Source organism: Myotis davidii, unplaced genomic scaffold (genome assembly GCF_000327345.1).
Source record: "Myotis davidii unplaced genomic scaffold, ASM32734v1 scaffold1040, whole genome shotgun sequence".
NCBI lineage: Eukaryota > Metazoa > Chordata > Mammalia > Chiroptera > Vespertilionidae > Myotis > Myotis davidii.
In genome coordinates, this window is record NW_006292683.1 from 310,081 (window position 1) to 333,740 (window position 23,660).

General features: G+C 43.7%; 1 protein-coding gene across 1 annotated transcript in view; it reads right to left on the bottom strand.

The window, feature by feature from the left end:
- FAT1 (FAT atypical cadherin 1) overlaps positions 1–23,660 on the bottom strand; it is a 120,673-nt gene that overhangs the window by 93,466 nt on the left and 3,547 nt on the right. Inside the window, exon 2 of the mRNA XM_006766093.2 lies at positions 4,611–7,893. Coding sequence (XP_006766156.1) covers positions 4,611–7,893 — 3,283 coding nt within the window. The remainder of the gene's footprint in view (positions 1–4,610; positions 7,894–23,660) is intronic.

Consider the following 23,660-nt stretch of genomic DNA (forward strand, 5'->3'; position numbering starts at 1 on the left):
CTGCTGATGCCTGAACGGTATGTGGAATGAAGTGGGCGGGCATCGGGAGGCCATTATGGCACGGGGCAAGCACTATGGGCAGTCTATCTGAAGTGTACCTGGCGTATAAGACGACCCCCCACTTGGAGGCATATTTTTCAGGGCCAAAAAATCATCTTATACGCCGGCAAATACGGTAACATGGAAGGGTACCCATCAGCCCCGAACACCAAACTGAATTGATTCCACAAATCTAAGGACAGATGCTCAAGATTCTATTCCACTCAACTTTGAAGCTTACAACAAAGGGAACCAGGAACATATCTGAAGTGAGAATGAAGTGAATGCTGAGCACTATAAGGTCAGGCAAATCAAACGTAAATGGGAAATTACATATGCTTTAAAGATACTTGCTCCACTAAGGCCTATTAAACCTGAGTTATAATCCTCACTGGAGATCAAGCATGTCAAACTCACAGCCCACAACAAATATTTTTGCGACCCAGCCAATATAAGGGTATGTAAGAAATGATTTAATAAAAATTCATTTCCCTTACGCACTTTACACGCAGGCACACCATTTCTCTCCACTAATACCAGCAGCAAATATTTTAGCAGCCGATTTCCACATCATTTGTCTTGGACTGACTTGTCTGGTGTGCACAACGATAAATATTTTGCTTTCGGAGAACAAGAAAAATAGGTTTATTTGCGTCACACTTATTAATTTGTGCAGTTATTCAGTGTCTGGTAAGTTAATGTTCAAGAAAACATTAATTTTTATTAAAATGTTCTATCATTTTATGTTAACGATGAGTCATTTATTTCAGCCCTTTTTATTCAGCATGTCTCTATTGAAATAAACCTACGTTTCTATGAAAATTGAAGCTTTTGTTTTTTTTGCAGCCCACATGAACGTAAACCTTGTTTATTTGACCCGTGTTAGCCTTTGAGTTTGACATGCTTGGTGTAGATGTTGGGACAAAAAGGGGGGTGGGGGGGGTCTTAATGACAGCACTGGAGATTGGCTCTTAACCAGACTGACTTTACGAGTAATTGTTCACATCACTCTCTACCCTTCCAAACTTCACAGGGAAGAGCAATCATGTGGGCCTGGTTTGTGAGAACAATTCCTAACGCCCACCCAGAGGCCTCGCCAGGCAAAGCATGTGATACAGAGATTAGCAGATGAGTCAGCTGTCACTCCCACAAGGCAATTACCGTGAGCTCCCTGCAAAGCCAGTTATAAAGTGCCTACAAAACTTAAACCCGACAGGACTGTACATATTTTAGGCAGTCCACTGAATTTCTATTTCTTAAAAAAAAAAAAAACGCAAAACTACTTTTCAAGGGATGTTTCAAATGTAAGCTCCTTTAAGAAAAGATCTTAAAAAACAGTAAGAACTAAATCTAGATTTCTGAATATGTTCTCTGTTCTATGAAAAGTATACAAATGATACACATACTTGACAATGCTGAAATAGGTAGAACATCCCGAATACTTGGTTATGTTACTCAAAGTCAAAGGCAAGAAGTACTAACCAGTTAAGTGGGCAGGTTCTTAGTACTCAGAGGCAGAGGACTCCTGTGTGGGCCCATGTCAGTTAGCCCAACAGGAAAGGCATGACTAGGAGAGACAGTCAGAGCCTGGCAGAGACAGGCAATGAGCAGACACTGAAGCTCTAGGCAGGTGCTAACACACCTGACCTGAGCCAACTCAACCCACACCAAGAGTCAGTGCTGGGTCCCACGGGGATCCCCACTGGTGTTCCTGAACTGCTCCGGCTTTTCTTCATTGGACAAGCACCTCTCTACACCTCCAACCTGTCCTAGAAATTAATCAGGCAAACCCCAAATAAAAGAAATTAGCCTGCCTAATTTCAGCATTTCTACTGCACAAAACCCACTGACCTTCCCTGCAGGGATTCAACATTATGATATCTGTTGACTTGCCAGGATTCTCTAAAATAACTCGCACTGATAATTCTACTGCCAAAAATACATCTTGTAATGTATACCAGGCCAATGTGTCATTATTATATCACTTGTATTTCATTTCAAAACGCATCTAAACCTAAGTCTACTTAGGTTTAGATGCCGTATTTTGCTCTGGAAAGCAAGAATTACAGAATAGGTGACCTAGAAACGGCCAACTTTTCTTTCTCTCACCTTTAAATGTCAATATTTATACAAACGCAGAACAGTTTCATATATACTTCCCAGCCCCACTGCCCATAATCCCGGCCTCCCGTGAAGTCTGGCCCTGCCACGGAGCTTGCAAACCGCTGGGGATCTATTTCAGGACTCGGCAGTGCTGGGTGGGATGTTCCCTCTTTTTTCTTTCTTGGGTAGTAAAAATATCTCAGTCTCTTAAATATATAGGTGAAAAGTACTTGTTTCTAAATGAGGCTTTAAAAAGCAACAAAAATACTCTTTTCACTTGAAAGAAAAAAACCAAAAGCAGTGCTCATATAATTTAAGTCATCAAAGAAATGTAAATTAAGGTTTTGGTTCTATTTTCTGTTCGAATTTTCAGTTACAACAGCTCTTTTTAGGCTTTTAAAACCCACTTTGGAAAAGGAAAAAAAGTAGGGATAACTACCCTGAGGAAATTCAAAACACTTCGGAGTTTCAGCTCCTCACTTTGGGGTATTGTTCTCTGTTGACATTGCACCTGAAAATTCTAACTCATGTTGGAGAATATGACAACAACAAAAAAATCTATTCTATTCTTCAGATGAAGGACTACGAATTGCTATTGATTATGCTATTTTCTCTTGAATTAACCTATTTTGGGTATTTCAGATGAGTGGTAGATAAATGTGTGTGATACATGCTGGTAGTATTTAATTCATTCGAAAAAGAATCCCTTGAATAAACCAGAACACATTAAAATATTGTAGCATCTAAAATAACTTACTTCTAGGAGAATATCCTATTTTTCATGTGTTATATACCTATTAGATGTGTGGGCGGGTACAGGGGTGGGTATTGACTGAATACCCAAGGTATTACTTTAAAAGAAACTTTTAATATAATAAGAAAACATCCCTTTTTAGAATGGAATTAGTAATACAGGAAACATCAATGAGATTAGTAAACAAAGTGAGTTCCATCTATGCTGATAAATGTCGTCATTACCCAGTTTCCACTACCCTTCTCAGGGGGGTGGGGGGGGGGCATTCAAAGTCAAAGTAGTCATTAAATTAATCATTCAGCCTTTTAATCTTTAGTGAGCAGCTTCTACATGGCAGGCACTTTGGGCTAGACGCTGAGGATAGAGAACGCATGAGCTAACATTAAAAGCCTGCCCTTAAAGGTGGTTTAGGGGTAAATTATAACACCCAAAATTCGTGTATTGAAGCCCTAATCCCTCTACCTCAGACCATGTCTGCACTAGGAGAGAGGGCCTTAAAGGAGTTAAAATGAGGTTATCAGGGTGGTCCCTAATCCAATACGACTGGTGTCCTTATAAGAAGAGATTAGGACAACGACATACAGAGGGAAAGTCATGTGGAGACACAGAGAGAAGACAGCCATCTACAAGCCAAGGCGAGGTCTCAGAAGAAACCTCCCATGTCAACACCTTGATCTTGGACTTCCAGACTGTGAGAATATTAATTAATATTAATATTAATTTGTGTTTAAGCCACCCGGTCTGTGGTGCTTCATTATGGCAGCCCCAGCAAAGGAATACAAAGGTTCGCATCCCATCAGAGGAGAATGACATATAACCACAGGAATTAGCTATGTAAAGCAGCTAAATTCAGAGATACGTACAAAGTGCAAAACAGGACTCTCTAGCATAAATTGGCTGCCTCAGATGTTCTGACGTGAGGACCTTTGGTAGGTGGGAGACTAGCCTAACAAAGCACCGCTACCATTTCCAAGACACTATTAGACTCTAACACCTGCTAGGAATCCTTCCCGTGTTATTTCACTTCATCCTCACGTAAACCTTGTGGTAATTTTGAGTGTGTCCATCTTATAGATGATGAAAGTCAGTTTTAAGAAGATAATGAACTTGTCCCCAAATCACCCAATTAACAACTGAAGGAGCCAGAACTCCAATCCAGGTCTTCTCCACTCAACATTCTACATCAGACTCTTAAACAAGACCTGCAGGGGGCACTGAGCAAAGCAGATCATGTGACGGAAGTTTTAGCAGAGTCTTCTCTTGGTGCACTGCAGAATTCTGCATGTTTGCAGTAACCTCTGCATGGCATGCTAGACGGGGTGGTAGTGACAGTTCTAAGGCTGCAAACATTCTAGCTGCAAAAACTCTGCCAACGCTTCTTCAGGTTAAGCAAAACCACAAGGATGCTTCTGATCAGATAAGAGCAGAAACAAAGAGATCCATATCGGTAGTCATGATTTCAATGTTTCCTTGTTTTTTACTGATTATAGGGCAGCTCAACCAGGTTCCATTGGTTCCATCTCCGTGACTCACTATACATACAGACACCTGCAAGAGGACGAAAAGCACGCACGGGCATTGCCGCTGCTACCCTGAGCCCTAACAGGCCAACGGGGACCTACAGGGGAGACCGTGAAGGAGCTAGCACAGGGCAGGTGGTCACTGTAGAAAAAACAGGAGGGGAGATCAAACAGAGAAAGAGGAACATAGTTACCTGTTTCTTCATCTATTTTGAAAACACCAATGCCAGAACCATCTCTAATGGAATAGCGGATCTCCCCATCTCTTCCTGCGTCCTCATCACGAGCTGCCACTTTCATCACCGACGAGCCAACAGGGACATCTTCCTTCACCGCCCCCTTCTCCACAAAGCTGGGAAACACGGGCGGGTGCAGGTTCTCATTCACATCCACGACCTCCACTTCCACGTAGCACGTGGAGGACAGAGAAACTGGCTTCCCTTTGTCTTTGGCCCTCACGGTGAGATTATAGACCTGCTTCCTCTCAAAGTCCAGCTGCTGTACAATCCTAACCGCTCCGCTGAGTTTATCCACATCGAAGTGGCCTTCGCCGTGGTCCATGAGACTGTATCTCACCTGACTAGACTGGCCGAGGTCGGGGTCATAGGCCTCCAACCACATGACGATGGTCCCTTCGGGAAGGTCCTCGCGCACTTTCACGTGGTAATGAGCTGGAATGAACTTGGGGGGGTTGTCATTCACATCCTCCACGGAGACCTTCAGAAGCACCGTGGAAAACAAGCGGGGCTCCTCTGTGGCTTGATCCCTGGCTTCGATCTTCAAGTAATGCACGGGCTGGACTTCAGGGTCCAGGGGCTGCACGACCTTCACCACGCCGGTCACGCTGTCGATGGAAAATTGATCAGTGTCCGTGAGGATGGAGTACGTCACCTGTCCATTTGGCCCGAGATCCTTATCGGTGGCTTCAACCTGGATGATCTCACTCCCCATCTCCTGGTCCTCGCTCACTTCAACAAAATAGCTCTCCTGTAGAAACTCGGGGGGGTTATCGTTGGCATCCAGGACCCTGATATCCAGAAGGCGCCACACGGCCTTCTGCGGCAGACCAAGGTCAGACGCAGTAATATTCAGGGTGTATCTGTCTGTCGTCTCACGGTCAAGGGGAGATAGAACCTTTAGCATTCCAGTGTCCACGTCAATAAGGAAGCAGCTGTCCTCATTTCCTCCAGAAATGGCGTAGACCAGTTTCCCATTGAAGCCAGTGTCGAGGTCGGTAGCATTCACGAGGAGGATGCTGGAACCCACGGGCTGGCTCTCCTTCACCTCGATGCCCGCGGGAAGATGACTGCTAAACCGCGGGGCGTGCGCATTGACAGAGTGAGAATCGAAGAAGACGTCCTCGACCTCCCCCTGGCCGTGCAGCTTATTGGCCTGGAGCAGCTTTTCCGCCAGCATTTTGGCAACACCGGTCTCCTCACACTGCAAGTGCACTGGCTTGCGACTGCCCGCCACGGTCATGTTGATATAGAACGGCGTGGCAAAATTCTCTCCATCTGTAGCTGTAATCCTCAGACTGTGAAACGACACCTTGGCCCCCAAGCCTTCCGTGAGCGACTGCTTTAAGGACAGCACCCCGGAGGTGGGATGTAAGCTAAACAAATCTAGTTCATTGCCAGCTTCAATCTGATAGCGGACCAACTGAAGTTCATCGGCATCGATGGCAGACACGGTGGTTATTTGCTCTCCCACCTCTAGATCCCTGGGAATTGTTCCTTCGCAATTTATTTTCTCAAACAAGGGTGTGTTGTCATTCAAGTTATTGAGAGTAAGGGTGGCCAGGACCTCGACTTCCCGGCGGTACGGCAGGCCCCAGTCTGACGCGCGGATCCTCAGGGTATAAACCCGAGGCATCAGCTCATAGTCCAAGTTCTCTGAGGTACTCACAGCACCAGTGAAATGGTTGATCACAAACGGCACGGGGTTGAGGTTTGCAATACTGTACGTCACATACCCATTCTCGCCCTCATCGGGGTCTACTGCGCTCACACTCATGACCGTGGTGCCAACGGGGACATTCTCATCAAAAGATGCTTTGTAGGAGGTCTGGGTAAATTCAGGGGGGTTGCTGTTAGCACCTAGGACTTTGACCAAGACTCTGGTGGAGGCTTTTCTGTCACTTGTTGTTACTTCAAGTTCAAAATGGGATGCCTGCTGTCTTTTAATCGGTTCTAAAATGGAAATGAGACCAGTGTGGTGATTTAAACTGAATTTGGCTTTTCCGGGCGCACTTTTGAAAACATACCTCAAGTGGGAATAACGAGGCGTGGCTTTTACCATGACCACGGGGGTGTTGGAAGGAGCCAGTTCGCTGATTTCTGCCCGGTAAACATCCTTCTCAAACCTGACTGGCCCGGCTCGGAAGTGTGGAGAAGTCACATGGATGACTTTCACCGCAGAGAACTGGGGAGGCGTGCCTTTATCTTTAGCCTGAAGCGTCAGATTGTAGCCAAAAGGATGACTGTCCCAGTCGATGCCACCAGTGCCTTTGATTTTATATTCTTTACTCCCCGGGGAGGACCTCACCGTTCTAAACTGCTGGTGGAAGTCACCGGCCACAATGCTTAAAGACGCTACTTCCCCATTGGCTCCCTGATCACAGTCCTCCACAGTTACGACCGCGTATGTGGGGTCCTGGTCCAGTTCTGACGGCGACAATGTCACCGCGGTGATCACGGGCGCGCACTCGTTGGCCGGCTCCACGTGCACCGTGAGCCTGGCCATGCTGCTGATGCCGCTGCTGCCGTACAGCTTCATCCCCCGGTCCACCGCGAGGATTTCTATCTCATACAGCGGGGTCTCTGCGTGATCAAGTCTCCCGGTTAACACGATGACACCGCTGGTTGGGTGAATAGCGAACATGTCTGTTCGGTCTTTGAAACTGTAGTAAAACTCCCCATTGGTTCCTATGTCTGCATCGGTGGCACTGACCCTTGCAATACTGGTCCTTATGGCTGTGTTTTCCGGTAAAGAGACGCTGTACGAGGTGGGCGAGAACAGCGGTCTCAAGTCGTTTGTATCCAGCACCTGCACCCGGACCACGGCCCGGGCCTCCGCGTTCGTGTTCCTTTCCACCGCTTTGACGACCAAGGTGTAATGGTCTCTCACCTCCCTGTTGAGAATAGCGGTGTTTCCTCCTTTGGTCCTTATTCTTAGGAAGCAAAAGTCTCCAAGCACGTACTCTTCCGCTTTGAACAGGTTTTCATTGTCTCCCGAGACAATTTTGTACCGTAATTCCCACGCTGGGTTGGAAAGGTAAATGCCCATCTTGGTGGGATGCCCGACATAGGTCTTGGCGGCGGAGTTCTCGTGCACAGTGACGTTGTAGTGGAGCTGTGTGAACTGCGGAGCCGTCTGGTCGGGCGCTGGGCTTCCATCGCCGTCTCCAAAATGCTGGAGGAGCAGCAGCAGCAGCAGGAGCGCGGCCAGGTGTCTCCCCATCGCTCCGCTCGCAGGGACCTAGCAGACGAGAGAAGTAAGAATCATCACTTCGGGGAAAGAAAGCCAAAACATGTGAACTGTTTTCTTACACGTGGCTTTAGACCTTAGGTCAGTGGTTCTCACCCTTCCTAACGCCGCGACCCTTTAATACAGTTCCTCATGTTGTGGTGACCCCCAACCATAAAATTATTTTTGGTGCTGCTTCATCACTGTAATTTTGCTACTGTTATAAATCGTAACGTAAATATCTGATATGCAGGATGTATTTTCATTGTTACAAATGAACATAATTAAAGCATAGCGATTAATCACAAAAACAATATGTAATAATATATGTGTTTTCCGATGGTCTTAGGCGACCCCTGTGAAAGGGTCGTTCGACCCCCCAAAGGGGTCACGACCCACAGGTTGGCGACCCACAGGTTGAGAACCGCTGCTTAGATTTTAATAAAGCATTTTCCATCTTTGTGGAATATGAATAAATGCAGTGGTTGTAGATTTTTTTCGGTTTTCCAATATAAGTATATCAGCACTTATTTGTCTAGAGAACCTAAGTTTAAGAATACTCTATTTTCATATTTTAACGACTCAAGTTAAAGAATCCTAATGAGTGTCTGGCCGCTGTGGTTCAGTGGCTGATATGAACCAGGAGGTCCCAGTTCGATTCCTGGTCAGGGCACATGCCTGGATTACGGGCTCAATCCCCAGGAGGCAGCCAATCAATGATCCTCTCTCATCATTGATGCTTCTATCATTCTCTCCCTCTGCCTTCCTCTCTGAAATTAAAAAAGAAAAAAAGAATCTTAACGAGCATCAGATGGAAGATTGGCAATTATAAAAACTAAAGTGTATTCTTATACCTACATCTTCAGGGCAGACACAGTGTAAGCAATTGTTTAAAAGATGGATAAGGCCATTGTTTAGATTTACTTACAAATAATAACTGTTCAAAAGCTCACAAACTTCATTCTACTACATTCTCCTAAGCATGGGAAGCTCTGAGCAGCTCATGTAAAACAACGAAACACTCAACAGTGGCTTTCTATCACCTCCCATAATGATAGCTTGTAATCTCATTTCCCAGAATTTATCCTGAAATTATTTCTTTCTATGATTAAATTCACTCCCTACATAATGTGAGGGTTTACTGTCTCAGTGCTATACAACAACGTCAGCGTATTAAAGTAATTGTATCACTCAGTGTGATACTGAGGCCATCTCTTATCCACCACGAGCCAAAAAAAAGGTCAGTTTACAAAAGGAAAACCCGCAGTTTGATGATGAACAGAACTTTGCCTCTCCAAGTCCACCAATCACATCTCGCCAACCACACCAACGTCTTCTCACTTCTGTTGTCAACAACCGGTACTGTCCTGAGGGCACTGAACACCTGTCACCAGGACGTAAGACACACACACACACACACACACACACACACACACACACACACACAGCCAAATCGCCTAAGCTAATGCCCAATCAATGCAACAAGGAGGCAGGGACTGCAGGTCAGAGGGAGACGTCGGGAAGGGAGGCAGTCCATGGGCTGAGGTCTGGCAGGAGAGCAGAACAATTATTTCTCGACCATCTGTTCGCCTAAATGCCAACAAACTCACCTTGTACCTCACTATAGTCTCATAAAACAGCCCAGCACTGAGAGGCGAGGACAGGGCAGTACCCTGGCAGAGTGGCCATTCACCAAATGTGAAGCTACCGAAGCTGGAAGGGATAGCAGCCAGGTTGAAATGGCAGCATTAATTTACAGTATCTCAGCGCAGCTTGCTACTGCCAACGTTGCCCCATTGCTCATCTCATCAGGGGAAAAAAGGAAAAGGCCTGATATGCTGGAAGCAATGAGAAGCATAACTGAAACTGAATCATGTTCAAGTTGGGCACCCTAACCTGTTCTTCGGTTATCATCATACCCTCAGCTCCGCACGAGAAGTAGAGAAATTAGATTCCTAGCCTCTAAAAGAAAAATTCTCATTTAAATAAAATAACAAAGCAATTTCCTCCCAGAACTATTTCTTAATTTTGCCAGCAGATCTACAACCCAGGGAAATTTTAATATTTTGTAATGATCCAGTAATTTTATCAAAACAAGTGAAAACTTAATTCCGTTCCACCTCCAGGTACTGAGAGCCTGCTATGGAACAGCCCATACAAAGGCACATGGAACTAAAGATCATTTTAAAAGACAGAGATGCCCATCCTGAGGTATTTATAAAGTAGGAGTAGGAGTATATATATAAAATGCTTTAAAGAACACTTAAAAAGATACGTTAAATAAGCATTTCTTTGTTTCAGGAAATATATAATTACTATTACCCACTTTACAGCCAAGCATTATACATTGCTACTGTAAGCAATTAAAATATTTTTGCTTAATTCTACATATAAAATATTATGCATTAAAAGGAGTAAGAACACACTCTATACGTTGATATGTAAAGATGTCCAGATATATTAACTGGAAAATCTAAACTGATCCCATATATGTGTGCAAAAAAAGGGGGGGGTGGGGAGATAAATTGTGTGCAGAGTACATGAATGTGCTTAAAAATGAACCGAAACATTCTGGACACAAATTAAAAAAAATAAATTGTTAACTGTGGTAACTTCTGGAGACTAGGCGGCTGGAGAAATGTTCACATTTTCACTTTTCTATCCAAATGTTTTGGCATAAGCATATGTTATCTTTGTCATTCATTCACTCCCTTCATCAATTATTTGATTCAATGAACAAATATTTAACCAGTTAACGGCCATGAAATTTTAAATTTAATTTAAAACGGTCCACTGCTTGCATCTATAGACGTTTATGGCAGTTAATTGGTTAATGAGCACCTACTATGTGCCGGGATTAGTTGTCGATGCTGGGGATATAAAAATGAACCAAACAATCTACCAATAAATCCCCTTGGTGATACATTTCCCAGAGACGAACGAGAAAACCATGCATATCGGAGGCTGACAATTAAGTGCTAAGGAGAAAAATAAATAAAGCAGGGCAAGAGACACTGGTCAGCAGCCCGAAGGGTAAGAGTGAACCCTAACTTCAAAAGATCCAGGCTTCTCAGCCCCAGCACTGCTGACATTCTGGGTTTGGGGAGGTGAGTAAGGGTTAGAGGGCTCTCCCATGCATTACAGGATGTTAGTATGATTCCTGGTCTCCACCCACCACCAGCCTGTAGCAGCACTTCCCCACCAACTTAAAGTGTCTTTGGATATTCCCAAATATCTTCTGGGGCTCAAAATCTACTTCAGGAGAGAAGCCCAGCTACAGAAACAACAGAGATCCTTGTGGCTAGGGCGCGTGGAGGAGGGGAGGACAGTCAGGGGACCACTGTTGGGTTACATAAACCCATCAATTTTAGAATAGTTTCAGATGTACAGAAAAGTTAGGAAGGCCAGTTTCCCCTATTGTTAACTTCTCACATTATTATGGTACCTTTGTCACAACTAGTGAGCTAATGTGACACACTGTTGTTAACTATTTAAATCCTAAGGCCCTCTTTCTGTCCCAGGATCCCAACCCAAGACCCCCATGCTGCGCTGGGTCATCCTATCTCCGACTCCTCTGGACTGCCAGTTTCTAAGATTTCCCGTATTTTTCATGTCCCTGACAGCTTTGAGCAGCACTGGCCATATATTCTGTAGAATGTCCCTAGAGTGGAATGTGCCTGATGTTCCTCCCATGAGTACACTGGGGCTATGTGCGTGGGGGAAGAGGTGAGGTGCCGTTTTAAATCACATCCCATCGCCATGACTTCTCCATGTAGGTGCTGTCTTGCTCAGTGAGCTGAAGCGGTGCTTGCCAGGTTTCTCCGTGATGAAGTTACTCTTCCGCCCTTTTCTGTACTATTTAGAAGAAAGTCATGGTGCTCAGCCCACACTTCAGGGGTGGAGAGGTATGCTTCATCTAATATCTAAAATTCTTTTACGGGGAGATCTGTGTAGTCTCTCCCACTTGTGTATTTACTCAATCATTCCTTCAGATCAGGATGATAGGTGACTTTTAGGACTTTGAGCTTTACTTGAGGATTTTGAACAGGGAGTGACATGCTCTAAGTAAAGTGAAAACGGTGGCTCTGGCACCGGTGTTGGGAATAGAATGCAGGGCGGCCAGGGCAAAGCTGGAGGGAGGCCAGTTCAAGGTGATGGTGGTAACGGTGGAGGGAGAAGTGATCACACTGTGGATCTATTTCAGAATTTGCTGATGAACTGGAAGCAGAGGGGAGGAGAGAAAGGTATCGGAGAAGATTCCAAGGATGGTGTGCTGAGCAAGAAACACTGAGCTGTCGGGGACAGAAAGGGAAGAATAGGTTTAAGGGAGTAAGATGAGGAGTTCCGTTTTGGACAAGTCAAGGTGGAAATGCCTGTTGTAAATATAAATGGGTGGTTAGATGTGTGGCAGGGGGCCAGCCTGGAGACATCAATGTGAGAATGGTCAGGATATAGAAGATGGTATCGAAAACCACAAAACTGAGATCACCAATGGATGGAGTCCACCCAGATAGAGGAAAGAGCAACCCCCGTTGCTCCCCAAGATTTAGAAGACAGCGAAGGAGAGGAACCAGCGGAGACAGAGCAGCTGAGGAGGTAGATGCAAGAAACGGGTGTGACGGAGACTAAGTAAATCAATCTTCTTGAACATCTGAAGCCAGACATTAGAACTTGGTATGAATGACCCATAAATACCCGTTGATGCCGTGCTGCTCCCCCACCACTGAAAGGCCCTGGATACCCTCTATACCTCCCCCCCGACCCCTACCCCTGACCCCACAGGTCACTAGGGAAACACACAACATGTCAAGTTACTGCAGCTGTTCTCTGGCCATGGCATCTCAGTCACTCAGTCTGACCACAGCTCTGCCAGCACCCCCTTACTTCTCTCATCTGGATTCCCAAACACCTCGGTCACCTCTCTCAGCTCACCCACCACACTTCTCGTGGGACACGGGGCAGCTGGAAGAAACTTACTGTGCCACGTTATTAAGCAAGACCTTTAAAAACCCTGAATGTTCTGAGCAAAGCCTGCTAACAGAATGCCATGGTAATGAGAATAAATGACCACGTGCAGTGCTTTTGATCAGAAAAAAGTCAGGCCACTCTTTAGGAGATATTGTTAACTTTGCAGTAAGTAATATAACCAAGAACTGTGAACTCAGGTTTCACTATAAAATGCCCTGATCAAAAAACAAACAAACAATGAAAAACTATGGCTGCTCCTCTATGCATAACAAGCAAGCTGAAGGGAATGAAGATACTAATACCACTTCATCTAAAAAGTCTAAAAAGTACATTCTCACCTAGAGTGCATGCTTATGAAAATTAAACTCCAAAACCCATTTTAGCCAAAGGCTACACTTTGATATTCTGAAAGTGATCAGCTACTGGAACTCGCAGTAATTCGGGGTTTCTTCTGCCTTCCCCAAAGTGAAAACAAAGACTGTTCACCCAGTGCAGCCTTTAGGGAAAGGGGCCTCGGGTCCAAAGCTTAGATATCTTTAGTACAGATCCCGGAAATGCAAAAAGAAGAGAAAAACAATTTTCCTGGGAGAGCTCAGATATTAATATGCTCGTATGTCTTCATTAGGGAGAGCTTCACATAAAGAGTTCCAATCAATTCCTGTGACTGCACCGTCTTCACAGATCTGAACCCAGCCCCGTGGTGAGGACCCGGCTGCGTATGTTTAGGTGGAACGCTGCAGATTCAGAAGCGTTTCCTACGCTGGGAAACAGGACATTGCGTGGGACACAGGGTTACGCAACACAGAGATTCTACCTGGTGGTGTATATTTATTACTTAGTCATTCTAGCCCTCGATGCAATAGGGGAACAGTGCTAAACTCTCCATTGCACATGATAAAAACACGCAACAACATCCGAGAACTCTGTGTTCCTCCTCATGTTCTCCTGCAGCTCCCATCCGTACCAAGGCCAGGGATGCAACAAGATCGTAACTGACCACTCAAAGTTAGAGCTTAACGTTTGGTTTCAATAGTGTCACATTTTTAGAGTATTTTTTAAAGATGTCTAAATTGCAAGGAAGATAACTGCATTTCCAAATAAAAATGTCATGAAGTTGTCAAAAAACAAAATATGAAATTAAATGACTCCGGTTTTTTTAAATATCGTATGTTAAATAAATGTTTAATGATCTCAAATCACTTACTCAGGAGTCAAATAAAAGCATTGTCTCTTCCTAAGAAAGCCTATTTGTCACTCAGCTATAATTAATTCACAGCTTCCAGATAACATTTATATCAGGGAAGAAAATCTGCATTTTCTAATTACATTATAATAGTCATAGACAGAACTTTTAAAAGCTTTCGTTCTTACACTGAAAAAATTAATGGGTAGGTCTTTATTGTCTGGGCGCATACTAAATCTTTTTAAGCGATCTTAATACATTTTTCAATAAAACTGGGTGGGGGCTCAGCTATGAACCCAGAATTGAACAGCAGCCTTAGGCTTAGTGTATATTTAACTACCTCTGGTAACTCTGTATGTTAAGTTTTTATTGTTGCTGCAATAAGTCTGATTACTCTAGCAATAACTTAATTCCCATATTGCCTTCAAATGATCAACAACTGATTCCACGTTAAGTGAAAACAGTCCTTAAACTACTGATGCTGACAGGGAAAAACTACCAATCTCTCTCTTCAGCACATTACAACTCTTTCAGAAAGTAAATGTCAGCATTTACATGATTTAACTAATCCCAAATAATTTTTTTAAAGTTTTCTCGCCCTGAAGAAAGTTAAACAGACTTCCTAACTTTTTAAATAGCCTCCATATAAAATGTACTATGTAATTTACCGGCTGCAATGAGCCTATAAAACATGTCTGTGGGCATTTTGAAGATGACTATTTCTGGCGGTTCCGTGCTACTGTGACCTGAGAGACGAGACAGGCGACCAAGGGCTGTGTGTTGTGTTTCTGGCTGGCCCAGGCACCCCTGAGCTATCCCCTTCTCTCTCTCTCTCCTCACTATCATGACCACTTTCTCCTCATCCACACTCCAAGGCAAACTCTGCCCACAGAGAAGCGCAATAGACAGACTGTTCACCTCTTGTGATTGAAGATAATCTCGCTGGAAGTATCTTTCTCTGCAAAGAGAAATCATTCAAATGATGGTTTCGCAGGGTAGCCAGTAATGAACACAGGCCGATTCTTCCAAGCCCGAATTAGTAAGGTTTTATTACAGGTCAAATGACGAGGTTCCTGTGTATTTCGGTACACATACCGGTATCTCAGTGAATAATGGGAGAAGAATGTGAACGTTCAATGTACAGTAAGAAAATGAAAGTGATCAGGTAGAAGGTCCCTCCTCTTCCTCTCCTTACAAGATCCTCTTCCCCTTTTCTCTCTTCTTCCCACCTCTCAGAGATGCCCCCCCACTTCAGCTATAAATAAAGACATCCTTGATGCCCTAAAATTCTGCCTCATCTGAGGCTCTTCCCTAAATCCTCTCCCACTCAAACATGGCAATCAAATGACTCTTTGCAGGTTCATCCCTACTTAAAAATAAACTTTATTCAAACCTCTAGTTCCTTCAACTAGCACCCTATTTCTCTTTCTTTTACTGGCAAAGAGTTTCAAAAAAAGTAGTTTCTTGTGCTGCCCTGACTTCCCTAGAAGTCTCTCCCCTCTAAAGAGATGCCTTCTGCCTTCAACTGTTCCACAGGATCTCAGGTCCACCCAGCAAACACAAAGTTCCTTCTGGCATCACCAGCCAATGCCAAATCAAAGGACCTCTTCCCAGGACGCATCCTCCTGGACCTGGTGTCACACTTGACACTATTCATCTCTAATCCCTAATACTTTTGTGTCCTCTATATTGTCACAGACTGCCTTTAACACAGAGGCAATCTATAACATATAAAGAATAAAGGACACAATTTTCCTGATTCTATTCAATACTTTCATACCGATTCTTTCACCTTAAAGTCTGGCATTTGAAATTTCTGTCTTCCAACTCTTTGTATACATGCACATATTCTGACCCTTAAAGATGTCATCCGCTATACCTTAATCATAAAGGATTGCCACAGAATCCCACATCCCAGCCCTAACTCCCTCAAATGCACAGAACACTCCTCCTGAGATGCCATCAGAACTAAGCTATCCGGCCTTTTCACCACCGCCCACTGCAACATACAGGCATCCCTAGGAGGTAGTGTGGATCCTGCCACACACCACCGCAATAAAGTGAACATCGCAATAAAGCCAGTCACACCATTTCCTTTTGTTGCCCAGTGCGTACAAATGGGCAACCCTATATTGTAGTCCACTAAGTGTGTAATAACACTATGTCTCACTAAGCAATGTATATACCTTAATTATAGAGTATGTTACTGCGAAAAATGCTAACCACCATCTGAACCTCAGCACCGTCTTTTTGCTGGTGGGGGTGTTTTGCCTCAGTTTCAATGGCAGCTGACTGACCAGCGTGGTGGCTGCTGAAGGTTGGGGTGACTCTAGCAATTTCTTAAAACAAGACAAGAGTGAAGTTTGCCACACTGACTGACTCTTCTTTTCACAATTTCTCTGTAGCATGAGATGCTACTGTACCCACAGAACTGCTTTCAAAATTGAACTCGATCCTCTCAAACTCTGCCCCTGCTTTACCAACTAAGTTTACTTCAATAATCTTCAAAGAATCTTCACCAGGAGCAGACTCCATCTCAAGAAACCACTCTCTTTGCTCACCCATCAGAAGCGACTCCTCACAGTTCAAGTCCTATCATTGAGATTGCAGCATTTCATTCACATCTCAGGCTCCACTGCTAAGTCCACTTCCACCAAATCTGTAGTTACTGCCTCCACTGAAGTCTTGAACCCCTCACAGTCAACCATGAGGATTGGAATCTACTTCTTCCAAACTCCTGCTAATACTGACATTTTGACCTCTTCCCATGAATCAGAGCTCTTGGGTGACTAGGTGCGTTGTCAATGAGCAATAATATTTTAAAAGGAATCTCTTTTTTTTTTCTGAGCAGATCTCAAAAGTGAGCTTAAAATACAGGGTGAGGCAAAATAGGTTTACAGTTGTTTGTATGGAAAATGATATGATAAGTAATAATAATACAAGAATTAAACTCTGTGTTTTGCATACTCACAACTGTAAACCTACTTTTGTCCCACCCCATGTTCAGTAAATCATGTTGTAAGCAGATGTGCTGCTATCAGAATTCGTTGTTCCATTTAGAGAGCACAGGCAGAGCAGATTTAGCATCATTCCTCAGGGCTCTAGGATTTTCAGGATGATAGATGAGCACTGGCTTCACCTTAGTCACCAGTTGCATTAGCCCCTAACAAGGGAGTCAGCCTGTCCTTTGAAACTTTGAAGCCAGGCATTACTTCTCTTCTCCAGCTATGAAATGCTAGATGGCATCTTCCAATATAAGGCTGCTTTGTCTACATTGAAAAATCTATTGTCTAGTGTAGCCACCTTGATTAATTATATTAATTAGATTTTCTGGATAACTTGCCGGCAGCTTCTACATGAGCACTTCAAGTTTCACCTTGCACTTCCATGCGATAGAGATGGCTTGTTTCCGTAAACCCCATGAGCCAACTTCTGCTAGCTTCAAGCTTTGCTTCTGCGACTTCCTCCTCTCTCAGCTTTCAGAGAATTGAAGAGTGTTGCGACTGTCCTCTGGATTGGGCTTTGGCTTAAGGGAATGCTGTGGCTGGCTGGATTTCTATTCAGGCCATTAACACTTTCTCGGTATCAGCAATAAGGCTGTTTTGCTTTCTTATTATTCCTGTATTCACTGGGGTAGCACTTGTAATTTCAAAAACTTTTCCTTTGAATTCACAACTTGGCTGTTTGGAGCTACCTTTTGTTCTAACTTGGCTTTTGATATGTCTTCCTCACTCTTTAATCATTTCTAGTTTTGATTTAAAGTGAGAGACATGCACCTCTTCTTCTACTTGAACACCTAATGTCAATATTGTTGTGTCTCAGGGAATACGGAGACCCCGGGAGAGAGAGGGGAAAGGCCAGGTCAGTGGAGCAGTCAGAACACGCATATTTATGGATTACGTTCTCAGTCTTGTATGAGGGAGGTTTGTGGTGCCCCAAACAATTACTATATTAACATCAGAGGTCACTGATCACAGACCACCATAACAAATAGAACAATGAAAAATAGAAATATTGTGAGAATTACCAAAATGTTTCACAGAAATAGGAAGTGAGCAAACACTATTAGAGAAATAGTACCTACAGACTTGCTTGACTCAGGGTTGCTACAAACCTTCGATTTGTACAAAACAGTATCTATGAAAAGAAATAAAACGAGGTGTGCCTGGAGCAGGGATTCCACTGTATTTTCCTATTAGGGAGAAGTTTCACCTCTTCCAAAATCACCCACGTTTGCAACTTAGAAATTAAATAAAGAGTGCCCTCGGCGGTCCCGGCTCTGTCTCTCGCTTCAACAGTGTTTGGACGGAACATCCAGGGACGCCCCTTCTTCCAGCCTCCAGCCTCTCTCCTGAGTCTTATCCAGTCACCACCTTCGGAACCACCTCCAGGACCACCCCGGGACCAGCCAACACACCTGGTGTTTTCTACCTTAACTCCTTATTGCCCAACAACCATGAGCTCCCAAATTCACCCAGGTGGAGGCTGGGCCACCCGCCTGGCCAACCTGCCCCTGCCGCCTACACCCACCTCTCTTGGGCTTCTATCTCCACCGCGAGGATGTGGCTCTCGAGGGCCTGGGCCGCGTCTTCCTCGAGTTGGCGGAGAATGAGGGCGCTGAGCGGCTCTTAAAGCTGCAAAACCAGCGCGGTGGCCGCATCCCCTTCCAGGCCGTGCTGAAGCCCCCCCAGGACGAGTGGGCGAAACTCAGGGCGCCATGGAGGCCACCTGGCCTTGGAGAGGGACCCGAACCAGGCCCTTTGGGAGCTGCAGGCCCTGATTCTACCCACAGACCCTGGTCTCTGTGACTTCCTGCAGAACTTCTTCCAGGTGAGCAGGTGAAACTCATCAAGAAGATGGGCGACACCTGACTCACCTCCGCAGGCTGCCGGCCCGCCTGGGCGAGTCTCTCTCCCAAAGGCTCACCCTCAAGCATGACTAGGAGGCTTTGGAGCCAGAGGCCTTTGAGGGGGCCCTTCTGCATCCCCGGATGTCTGGTTTTTGCCTGAGCCTCTCCCCCAAACTACTAGCCATTCTTTTAACCACCATGGAGCCCGCTCCCATGCATTAGACCAAATGAAACAATAAAGCTTTTTGCAGGAAAAAAAAAATTAAATTAAAAAGAAGGAACTGGGAGACATAAGACCTATGATCCAGCCCCAACTTTGTCACTAATCAACTCTGTGAATTGAAGGAAATTCCTTAATCCTTGGATGCCATTTCTTTATTTGAAAAACTAGAGATTGGACTAAAATCTTTACAGCCTCCTACTAACCCCCCTGCCCCCCATCCCACAGATACATAATCTTTTACACACACCCCTCTCTAAATACAACCACAAATGCTCTCTCTGTCTGAAAATTCAGGATTTCTATGATCTTTTATTCTTAACTGCCAAACCTCCAGGTCTACCAAGTTCTCTAGACTTTTTTTCTTCTCGATTTCTCAAAGCTGTTCCCTTTCCATTTCTGATGCTGCCACCTAGTTCATGTTTGTATTTGCTCAGGCACAGCATCTGCGTAGCCTTTCAGTTTTCCTGCCTTCCGGTCCCCACACTTCTTCACCTATACACTGCCATCAAGTTAATCCCATTAAAGCTTCTTTGTAATATTAGCCCCTAGTTTATAAATAGTGTTTCCCTTTAGCCTGCTGATTAAGTATATTCTTTTCAGCCTTACATTAACAAAGGTCTTTACCTCTGATAGTCCTACCATTACCTACTTCACTAATTTAACCTCCCAGTCTTACTTCCTATTTCAAACCAAAATAGTATATCCTACAACAAGTATGTCAAACTCCCGGCCCCGCAGGCCACATGCGGCCCACAAGGAATATTTTTGCGGCCCAGCCAATATAACAGTATGTAAGAAACATTTTAATAAAAGTTTCGAAACTTAATTTTTACAATATCCTGATATACATATTAGTAACGAACTACATCATTCGCTAATGACTGATTACTATAATTGTGTTGCATTCATTTCCATCCACTAATACTAGCAGCGAATATTTTAGCAGCCGATTGCCACCTCATTAGTCTTGGACTGACTTGTTTGGTGTGCACAACAGGAAATATTTCCTTTCGAAGAACAAGAAAAATAGATTTATTTGCATTACACTTATTAGTTTGTACAGTTATTCAGTGTCTGATAAGTTGATGTTCAAAAAAATATTAATTTTTATTAAAATGTTCTATTATTTTATGTTAATGATGACTCATTTATTTAAGCCCTTTGTATTCAGCATGTCTCTTTCGAAATAAACCTACATTTCTATGAAAATGGGAGCATTTGCTTTTTTGTGGCCCACATAAACTTAAACCTTATTTGGCCCATGTTAGCCTTTGAGTTTGACATGCTTGTACTACAGCTTGAAACAACCCAGTTGTCCTGAGCTGAGGAAACCATCTAGTGGTGAGGGCTCTAACCTTGTAACATCTCCATCTCATACCTTCTAAAAGATCATGCAAACATTATCACTTTATTTTCTCCTGTCCTTCACTCCTCACATATAATTTCGTTATTTCCACCTTTTTCTTCCATTTTTCTTTATTTCCTTCTCTTCGTACCTGCCCATAACATTGTCCTCCCTATCTATGTAAACCCTACTCATAGACCTAATCAAAGGGAAAAAGACAATTCATAATCAAGTGAAAACAGAATTAAAGAAGCAGTGATGATCCACCAACAAACCCTTTTCCTAAAGATAACATGGCATGCTTAAGTCTTGGGTCTCTTTTCTCACTATTTATCACACCACAATCAAATCGCAACTAATCCCTAATCCTCAAGTAAGACTTGACAAGTAATTAACATTTCTACAACTTGCTTTACAGCATGTCATTTCCGCTCCCTGAATTAGTCCCTTCAGATTCACTTTCCCTCAGAGCACCCTAATATCCACCCACCCCACACCCAGCTCACTAAGCTGCTATGACGAACTACCCTCACCTGGATGCATCTCTCTTGTCACACCGGGTATTAACTCTTTATCTGTCCTCCCACCTGGACTGTAAGCGCCTTGAAGGCAGAAGACATGCTTTGTTCACCCTGTGCACGATGTCTGGCCCAATCAATGTTTGGCACAGAGGAGAGCCACAGGTGTTGGGTTCGTGAATGAACAGATGGAGGAGGATTAAGGATGGAGAATGGCAGACAGGACTGAAGGAGGAAAGGGGAGAAGCAGGGAGGGGAGAGGAGAGGAGGGAAGGAGGGATAACATGAGATAATAATACACCCATTGCTCCAAAATTAACAGGAAACCCAGGTGCAACCACCAGGCCAGTAACAACACTGCAGACTGCAGATGGCTCTAATTTCCAGCAGCTCAGAAAGAGCTCGCCACCCACCTCACAACGCTTCCTTCCAAATTAGCTAGAGGCGAAGCTAGATCAGTGTCTACACTGCCGAGCTTATTATGAGGCGCCATACTTGAAGAGTCCATGAAGGATAAGGAGTAAACAATGACTGATTTTCCTAAGAGGTTTGTAGAACACACTTATTAGTATAGAATTATCTCCACATATATAATAGACTGTGAAATTAAGCAAGAATTCTAGCAATATACTTAAATCTAGGACTTAAAAAAGATAGAATTTTTTAAAAAGTTTAAATGTGAAATATCCAGAGTCTCTTCATCTGATCAAATACATTTTTGAAATAAAAGGCTCCTCTCAAATATGAGAAGAAAAAATGGCAACTTTCTGATCTTCATTAAATGAGTTCCCTGCGTCAACTCATTTCAAAAACTCCTGTCCATGCCTAAGGATACACTAACACTTGCAAATTGAACAATTAAGCTAGAGAGAAAGATACAGTTTGGCTTCATCATCTATATAATTTGGTCAAAAGAGAGCTTACCTACAGCAATTTCCCACTCATAAAGATTAAACACACACCTAGCCTTATGGCTTCCAGCTATTAAAGCAGGTCTAAGCCACGAGACAACATTGAATGCAACAATAATGAACTAATTTGATTCAACTTATTGCCTCTATGTAACATCTGCCAAACTTGGGTGAAAACAGGTTGTGGTAGACTTTATGATAAGGGAGTGAAAACATCTCATCTGTAAGATCCCTTTCACCTATGACATTCACAGTGACTGACTGCTCGCTCATTGGTGACTCAAGAGCTAAGTCTAAGGCAGGGGATTAAAGGAATGAAACCTGTTAGTGTGCACATAGATTTTAGATTCCTCTTTTGGCACCTGTCCATAATATGGATTTAAATGATCTACTAACATGATAAGAACCTACGGGGATATTTCTGGTGATTAATTAAAAGACACAAATGAATACACAGTTGACCTGAATGGTTTTATGAAGTCCTCTAACAACTTAGTTTCAAAATGCACACTTGATTCAAATCAAACCTTGCACTGAACTGGTTAAATGCCATGTTTGGCATAACTTAAGAGTTATAGTAACTGTTTTTAAAGTTATGTAATAAATTTTTACATCCATCTTAAAGCTTAAATATATACCAAGGAAAGAGGAATAATTGTGGAACCAGAGCTGGTCCTTCTAAATCACAAAGACAAAGCCAAGTATCTGAATTAACCTATATCACTGGAGAATCTATGTTCATGAGTAACTTTACTAACTAGATGTACTAAACAACAACCACAACTCTATAAGTAAATGGAAAACCACCACCATACTCGATTTAACACGTGCAGATACCTTCTTAAACTACTGAAACCTACCTCTGAATACAGTATATAAAGATTTAAGAATCTGCTTTTGTAAAGATAAATACATAACCAGATAATTTGCCTTTTAAATATTTTCTCGATTGTAATAGTCACTGTAAATATCCAGGTGGTCTTTTTTGGGGGGAGGCGTTTTTTGTTTTGTTTTTTTAAAGAATCTACTCTACCAGGCACCAGGGAGTTGCTTAACAAAACCACTTAATGAAACCATAGTTCAGAAGCATGAAAAAAAAAAGCCCTTTAACTGCATAGAAAATATTTATGAGTTTACTTTCCTAATGCATACAATCGTGTCCTTGTTTTCAAAGCCCTGCAGTTCACATCAGTGGGAACAAAACAATCTTACAGACAACAGAAAGTTAGCTTCCCAGAAGAAGGCACTTGGAGGAAGAAAGGTCATTAAAGAACCAGAATCTTTCTTCAAAAGCATCTCTTTCATGAAAAGGAACAAACTGACAACCGCACACTGTGCAAAGGTTTAGCCCGAAATTAATCAATTGCACCTATCAATGTATCGATCGCATCTCTCTCCATTCAACCAGTTAGTACAGAAAGCTCAGAGCAGCACCCCTTCAGGGCGCAACACATCTGGCAGAACTCGGCGACTCCATTTCAAAGATGCCATCTCTTGACTACTGGTCTCTCTTTTCATCTTCCCTCCACCGTGAGTACTGGTTCATAAACTGGAAGAATGAATCCAGCCGAGATCGGCTAAGCACTACGCAGGCACGAGTGTTACCGGAGAGAAGAGGGGAGCGCGCGGGAGGGTTCCCAGCTCCAGGGACCAGCGGAAGTCCTCGCGCCCGGCCGCCCGGGAGCCCCGCGCCGCGGCGGCGCTTTGATTTCCAGCAATGGCTCCAGCACCGGAGCCGTGCGGCTGGGGCCGGCTCTCTTCAGCGCCCTGCTCGCTCATTCC